The sequence below is a fragment of the Cololabis saira genome, chromosome 5 (assembly GCF_033807715.1).
Source record: "Cololabis saira isolate AMF1-May2022 chromosome 5, fColSai1.1, whole genome shotgun sequence".
NCBI lineage: Eukaryota > Metazoa > Chordata > Actinopteri > Beloniformes > Belonidae > Cololabis > Cololabis saira.
Genome location: NC_084591.1, coordinates 20047078 through 20055766, shown reverse-complemented (window position 1 = coordinate 20055766; position 8689 = coordinate 20047078). Strand labels below are relative to the sequence as shown.

At 41.2% G+C, this 8689-nt stretch overlaps 1 protein-coding gene across 1 annotated transcript; it reads right to left on the bottom strand.

Moving 5' to 3' along the window:
* Window positions 1–1190: 1190 nt before the first annotated feature.
* Window positions 1191–4934, bottom strand: LOC133444859 (tripartite motif-containing protein 16-like). Its single transcript, XM_061722758.1, has 3 exons — window positions 4908–4934; window positions 2240–3712; window positions 1191–2110 (listed from the first exon to the last, which is right to left on the bottom strand). The coding sequence occupies exons 1-3, from the start codon at window positions 4932–4934 to the stop codon at window positions 1907–1909; spliced, it is 1704 nt and encodes a 567-aa protein (XP_061578742.1). The 3' UTR covers window positions 1191–1906.
* Window positions 4935–8689: the final 3755 nt, after the last annotated feature.

The window sequence follows — 8689 nt, the reverse complement described above, 5'->3', positions numbered from 1 at the left end:
GAGGAGGATGGGGTTTTCTGTAACCTGCAGAGGAGCTGCAGCCCGGACCAGGAGGAACGAGGACATCCACAGCTACAAACCTGGAGGAAGACTCCAGTGGTCAGCAGGACGTCTCATCGGTGGATCTCTCTCATGAGACGGGGGAAGCTGGTGAACCAGGACCAAAACACTCACCCGGAGGAGAGGTCTGGTGATTCGTGACTCATGAAGCTCATGTTGTCCTCTGGGGCAACGGTTCACTCCGGTCTTTCAGGACCACAGAAATCCAACCACCACCTCCTGGCTGATGAGCCTCATCGCCTGCCCCAACAGGGTTGCAGATTCCACCCTGATTTACAGTTCTCAAAGGGAACCATGTGGGCGTGCACTTGTTTAAAGTTCAGCATTTATGTAGTTTGAGCCCCTGCTCCGTTTATTACCTTATTATCAGTTTGGACCCAAGCTGGAGTGCATTTGTAACCCTTTTAAGAAGGAAAGAGAATAATAAAGGGAATGGGATTTAATCTCAAAGACCAGGAAAACAGAAGTTCTAAGATCGACTATGGAGCCCAGGATTGATCAAATGATTACACAGAAACGAGACAAACATAGTAATCTCTTTAAGAAATAATAATGCTTCCCTGTTTATTGCAGGATGGGAATAATGATGAATATAACACATTAATTGCACAAAATATCACAATTCTTGGGTAAGTATGGAAAATAAAAAATAAAATAAAGTTGGCAGCCGCATGATTTCTTATCATTCAGTTTATAGTTTAGTTTGTCTCTCTCGGTCACTCTTTCCAGTGAGGAATTAGTCCCACTACACTGTTAAGTGAGTGGTGTGTGTAAGTGTAACCGTGTAAAAGGATTCAGGTTCTGGGACGTCGTATCTCTAAGTATCCTCCGGGGTCTGGCTCGCCATCAAACTTCGACTGGCTCCAATATCCAGGTAGGTCAAACTCTCAACGGGTCCATAAAAAAAACCTGACCTACAATAAGTAGGATCAGAACACTCATTTTAATAATCTCAATCCCAAGTATGAATTATATAACAGAAAATAAAGTTAACCCAAAGCAATATAGAATAATTGCTTTAACTGAATTACTGTTGCAGTGTAATATTACAAGTGATAAAATAAGTAAATGTCATTAAATGTTAATTAATGTCATTAAAATCAACAGTATCGAATATTCTGTACTCTGCATAGTAATTTGCACATAAACAACATAAATCATCGAGAAATAAACATATAATGTGCAGTTAGTAAAATATGGCTGTATATGCTTATAATGCACAAATGAAGTGCTTAACATACACATAACATATTACAACAGTGTAACAAGTAAAACAAAAGTGCAAATAAACGTATAGGACCTTTAAAATGTTTAAAAGATTGGCTCAGTGCGTCACCACTTGTGTATAATAAGCAGATATAACATCTGTCACCATTTCATGAACTTTGACCTATGCAGCGTTAAACAAGAACCATGCAGATCTCAGAAGTAGTGCCGTCAGATTCGCTTTGCTGTTATTTCACCTTAAGAACGTCTTCACTGGTTAAGAAAAAAAACAACATTTGGTTTGCTAATGAAGGAGGAAACCAGTGTGCATGCAGACATGACATCAGAGATGAAGGACTGGTGGGTCGTCTGAGTCCATGAAGTGGAAGAAAAAGAGGAGAAGAAAAGAGAAATACAACCTAGAAACACATTCAAACTAACAGTTAACAACAATTACAACACAGATTATTTCTACTGACATAGAAGATGATAGTAACATGAAAATGTTCCAGGTGAAACTACAAAAGAATGACTTCCACCTCCAAAAGAGGAAATAACAAAAAAACATCAACTTATAGAACAAAAACGAAGAAAAGAAGATCAATAAAAATTGAGATGAAAACATGAAGAGGAAACACGTCTACTTGAGTTTACAGAACTCAGCTGAGTCTCCAGGACGGGACAACGTAAAAAGTCCTAAGAGGGGGTAACTAAACCCGACTCCAGCGTAGAGCGGCTGAGTGAAGGTGGTCTGGACTCTGTGGAGGAGGGTCATGGTTTCAGAGACGCTGTAGAAGGACAGAACACCTGCTCTGTGATCCAGGTAAACTCCTATTCTGGAGGCCTGAGGACCATAGATGGTGGTGTCGATGTAGTTGTGCCAAAATACATATCTGTCTGAGTAACAACATAGTGACCAAGATTGGTCATTAATTCCAAAGAGACTTCCCCCCCACCACCACCACCCTGATCTGCTGATATTCTTGTATGAAACTGCTACAAAAACTACACCTGCTTTCTTCTCCACCTCCCAGTAATGACGTCCAATCAGACTCTCTCTACTCAGGACCTGAGGAGTCTTAGTGAATCTGTATGGATGACCATAATAAGACTGAAGTTTCTCCATAAAAGTCACCTTTCTGTTCTCCTTTAACAGTAACAGCTGTCTGTTTACTGTGTTTGGATCCAGAGTGATTTCACATGAATACTTCAAGAATCCAGCTCTGCTCTTTGGTTCTGGTTCTGGTTCTGGTTCTGGTTCTGGTTGTGGCAGTAAAACATCCACCTCAGTGATGGCCAGTGAGACGTTTGTCCACATGTCCTGTAGTTGACCTCTGACCTCTGACACAGCTGCTGTCACATCCTGAAAGTACCTGAGAGGACGGATGCTGATGCTGGAGGACTGTGTGGACTCACTGAGTGGTGACAGTGAGGGGTAGTTGTGGAGAAACTGGTTGTGGTCCTCGGTGTCTCTGAGCTGCTTCATCTCAGCGTCTCTCCTCTTCAGGTCAGTGATCTCCTGCTGCAGCTTCTCCTCCAGCTCTCTGACTCGACTCACTTCAGTTTCCTGCTGGGATCTGATCTCCTGCTTCAAATCAGAGCTTCTTTTCTGGAGGAGAGAGATCAGCTCAGTGAAGATCTCCTCACTGTCCTCCACTGTTTCATCAGCAGACTGATTGATGGCCTTCACCTCCTGCTGAAGCAGCTTCACATCTTTCTCTCTGTCCTGGATCTCCCGCTGGATTCGTTGTCGACTCACCTCCATCTCCTTCTGCCTCTCAGCCCTTTCTGCTGCAGCTGAGACTGTGTCGTGGCCTTTATGTTCATCCACAGAGCAGATATAACAGATACACTTCTGATCAGTACGACAGAACATCTTCATCACCTCACCATGACGGGGGCAGATGTTGTCCTGCAGGGTCTTGGAGGGATCCACCAGCTTGTGTTTCTTGAATGTAGATGAATCATGATGAGGTTGAAGGTGTTTCTCGCAGTAAGAGGCCAGACAGACTAAACAGGACTTGACAGCTTTCAGTTTTCTTCCAGAGCAGAAATCACAGGCCACATCTTCAGGTCCAGCATAGAAGTGATCAGCAGGAGCAACTTGGAGTCCGGTCTTCTTCATCTCCTCCAGTAAAGCTGCTAACATGGTGTTTTTCACCAGCGCAGGCCTCGGGGTGAATGTCTCTCTACACTGAGGACAGCTGGGGAGTTTCTTCTCTCCTTCATCCCAGTAGGATTTAATACACTTCATACAGTAACTGTGTCCACAGGGAATAGCCACTGGATCCTTTAAAACCTCCAAACAGATGGAACAAGGAAAGGTTTCCTGGTACAGCAGATCTCCTTTCCGTGCCATTTCTCCTCTCGGTAACTGAGACTGAGACAGGTTCACTTCCTCAAAGCTGACACCAGTCTGAGAACTGGTCCGACTGGATCTGCTGGTCTGAGAGCAGGAAGAAGAGGGAGGTTCATCAGCACCAGATTCCAGGAAGAGGACGAACTCTGGATTTAACCCTTTTATATCAGACTCCAGTTTACAAGGAAACCTCTTTTTACCTCAACTTGTATTTATTCCCAAATAAAAACACAAAAATTTAATTAGGTTTCATTTTAGACGGATGGATTATTTTATAGTTTATAATTCTTATAAATTTCACATGAACAGAGACTTCATGTAGCATTTACAGATGAAACCAGATGAACGTTCACATGAAAGTCATTTGTTCAGACTGAAACAAGCAGGACTCTGATGCATCTCACTTTTATTCCTGAGTGAAGCTGTGTTCAGGACTTCAGGACTGGTTCTTCTCTTGACATGTTTCCACGGAGTTTATTTCCCCAGTGAAGTTTGATGGAGGGAGACTAATGCAGGAGAGACGTGGTCTCTCTTGCTGATTCCAGTCAGCATTCATGCTGCTGCATTTTGGATCAGCTGCAGAGGATATTCATGAATTACGTGGACGTCCTGCTAATAATACGTGACAGTAATCTGGTCTACAGGATACAAACGTGTGAACTAGTTTTTCAGCATTACATTTTGCGTCCAAGTCACTGACTTTCAAGATTCTGGCCGTCACACCAAAAACATGGCAGACATTTCTCATTTTTTAGTTAAACAAATCAATATTTTGAGTAAGTTTCTGCATAAAACTGCGTTTTGATTAAATTTCTAGCGAGAAATATATATTTTACTTTCATAATATTCACTCAGTGAATGTACATAATCACACGCTTCCTCGTTGTTGGGAAGTTGTTTCAGATCTCGCAAGAATAATGTGAAATCGCAACGTTTCAATAATGTGAAATTGCAACATTTTGGTGCTGGGATACGTGGTCGTGATATATACACAGATTATTACATTATTATGGTAAAAGGCTTACACTTATATAGCGCTTTCCAGCTGTACTCCTACAGCTGCAAAGCGCTTTACACTGTAGACTGTAGCTGCCACACAACGGCGCTGGCCTGAGAACCGGGAGCAGCTAGGATTATTACATTATTATTATTATTTATATGGGGAACGTTTGACACAAGAAATTCCCTCTGGGAGCCCCCTCTACGTCATAGTGACGAGGGGGATCCTGGACACGTGACAGATGCTGTCCATGATCACCTGACCTGTCCACGATCCCCTGACCTGTCCACGATCACCTGACCTGTCCATGGTTACAATAAAGTACTGAAGCAACCCAAGATCAGACTCAAGGTACGTTCTCCACCCATACTCTGAACCACTTGAAGAGGTGCTCTGGCAGGCCCTCTGGTATGAATTTAGTGACTCCACCCCGAAACCAGTGTTTCTAGTAAGAACAGTGTTTCCTACCCTTCAATCCCTGTTGAGATTCTTCCTGAGCCTTTTCATGTAGCTGTAATAATGACCTTGGTACTAATTCCTGTCAAAACCTAATTGTGCTTAAATGTTGCAGTGGCATCAACCCAAACATAAAACTACAAGTGGATATTCCAACTATTGATATAGAGTAGGTCATATTTGGGGTAATCTCAGGGACATATCAGGGACATCTCAGCCTAGTTGTAGCTGAGAAGAGCATACAGGTACAAGGGAATCTATAGTAGAAAAACAAGTTATTGGTCGAAATTTGAATTATATAAGAAATGTTATTAATATAGAATGGAGATGCAAGGATTAATCGACTAATCAATGACTAATTTACTATTGAATTAATCGCCGACTATTTCAATAATCGATTAATTGTTTTTAGTCTTTTATTTTAAGAATAAAAAGTCCTAATTCTCCGATTGCAGCTTCTTAATATGGTTTCTCTCGTCTATGACAGTTAATTGAATATCTTGTGATTGTGGATGTATTTTTGGGCTTTGAGGAACAGCAGCAAAGTTGATTAAAATCTTTCTTGTCTTTATATTATTCACAAGTTATCTTTTTAAGTTGAGTCAACTTTAGTAGTACCATAGTAAATAGTCAAATAGTAAATGAGCTTTGTAGTATTATGGCGCTTTTCCACTAGCACCTACTCAGCCCGACTCGGCTCGGCGTGGCTCGTCCCGGCTCCACCCGTTTTGTCCTTGTTTGTTTTTCCACAGCCAGGTGAGAAGTGGGCGGGTTGGGGTGATCAGCGCCGACACAAACAAAGGTGTTGCGCAATCGTGTACGTCACAGCAGCTTCCCCCCAACCTGCCCACTTCTCACCTGGCTGTGGAAAAACAAATGGGGACAAAACGGGTGGAGCCGCGACGAGCCGCGCCGAGCCGTGTCAGGCTGATTAGGTACTAGTGCAAAGGGGCCATTACAACCTCGGCAGAATGGTTACAGAAAAAGTATCTGCTTGGCGCGGCTCTACCCGTCTCAGCCCGTAGTGGAAAAACGCAATCGAATATGTTTTTAGATGCATCTTTAAAACGGAAATTAGTTTATATTCCAATTCTTAAAGTATTGACAGAGCTGTTAAATCGTAATGATATGTTAGATAAAATCTTGGAGACAGAGAGGAATGAAGCAGTTGAGCATTTGACTCAGTAAAAACATACAGAGACGGTCGATATTACAAAGACAATATTTTGTTTTCGTCCAAAGCTCTAAGGATTGCTCTGGGACTGTATAAAGATGACTTTGAACTTTGCAACTGTCGAGCCACATTGTCACGGGAAGCCGACACCTATATATATATATATATATATATATATATATATATATATATATATATATATATATATATATATATATATATATATATATATATATATATATATATATATATATATATATATATATCAAAGAACAGCAGCAAACAAAAACAAATAAATATTAACCTTTGTAGCTTTGACAGATTGCTCTACAAATCTTTTTTTTGTAAATTGAAAATGAGCTGCACATTTGTAAATCTAGGTTAGGGTCATTCCATAATTTAAGTCCCACAACAGATATACATCTCCTTTTAGTCTCTTTCGTAGCTTTTTGTACAACAAATTATATTTTGACTCATGTATTGAGAAAAACCATACACAGACAGGGGGTAACTTTAATGTAACTTTATACATTATTTGCATTATTTTATAATAAACCAAATAATACAATTTCATAACATGGGATTTTATAAACAATTGATTTTTATGTTCATAATATCCCACCCTATTAATAATACGTATGACTCATTTTTGTAAGAGGACTATAGCATTTACTGTTGTCTTATACGTCGAGACCCAAACTCCCACACAATACGATTTATAAACAGAGGTGTCAAGTAACGAAGTACAAATACTTTGTTACCTTACTTAAGTAGAAATGTTGGTTATCTATACTTCACTGGAGTAATTATTTTTCAGACGACTTTTTACTTTTACTCCTTACATTTTCACGCAATTATCTGTACTTTTTACTCCTTACATTTTAAAGGTATTGTGACATCATTTTTAACATGCTTTTAACACTATTAAAAGTCTTGGCCAACATCCCTCAAATGTGTCTAAAAGAGTGTAACAAGAAAAACTTCACTCTAGTACTCTTTTCCTGGCTTTTTATTACAGTGTTTTTTTGCGCCGTGAAAAATGCTTCCTTTCCCCCCTTTCCTGTCAATCATTGCTCCGCTCCTCCTCCAAACCTCCTCCTCCTCCAGCCATACGCTCACAGCAGCGTCGGAGAGTTAAGCCGAGAGCGACAGGCGAAGCATGCACGGAAAAGCAGCAGGGCGAACCACAGCAAACAATCATAAAAATAAAGGCATGCAAGCAGCACTGTCCCCTTATCTTAAGTCCAGTCAGTGGCCGCGGGTCTTCTTAGCAGTTTTCCTCCGGTGATTAGAACAAAAGACGCTCTAAACAGCTCCGTGTTAAGCCTCATTTATGGTTCCGCGTTAAATCGACGCAGAGCCTACGCCGTAGGGTTCAGCGTACGGTGCGCGTCGCCGCGTAACCCTACGCCGTAGGCTCTGCGTCGGTGTAACGCGGAACCATAAATCAGCCTTTATGGCGCTCTGGAGAGGAGAGGAGGCAGGGAGCTGGGTGGAGGGGGCGGTGATTTAGCGGGCCGTTACGTAACGGCACGCCACCAAACCAGGTGCGCCGTTTTTGCACAGTTATGCGGAAAATCCCAGAAAGCACACAATACACTGAATGTTAAAAGTTCGTTGTTTTTTGGGTGTAATTGATGTCAAGACACCCAACAAAACACAAAAAATCAAGAAAAATGTGTTTTTCATGTCACAATCCCTTTAAAAACAGCCTCGTTACTCTATTTCTTTTCGGCCTTTAAAAAAAAACTATCCAGTTAAATTGCTCCATCCAGATAGAGTGAATTTGGTTGTGGTTGTGGCACAGATGTTCTTGTCCAGTTTTGTTCTTACATCCATTGCCCTCAGATTCCTGCAACTAAACTTGGATGTACATTCCAATAAAGGTTAGGATAAATGATAACATGCCTCTGAAGTTTGACTTTTTGCACCATTACAATACTTATAAGCAACTAGTCATCATATCTTCTGCTCTCTGAAACACATGTTAATGCTCAATAGTACACATATATGGTTCTTTAATATATTTGCATTATACTAAGATGCATTCATTTTCAATGGCTTTTGTCCTTAATGGCTTTTTTCCCCCTTACATTACTTTTACTTTTATACTTTAAGTAGTTTTGAAACCAGTACTTTTATACTTTTACTTGAGTAAAAAACTTGAGTTGATACTTCAACTTCTACAGGAGTATTTTTAAACTCTAGTATCTATACTTCTACCTGAGGAATGAATGTGAATACTTTTGACACCTCTGACTGTATATAAACTTTGACAGGGGCAGTTATCTGTTGCCATGGTAATCCATATGCCCCCGTAGTCAAGACTACGTGCTCCTACGTCATGCTACCGCCTCTTGATGGAGGCCGCTGATTGGTCCGTGGCTCGGCCCGGCCCCGCCCCCCGCGACCCCGGTAACAGCGACCCTTCCCA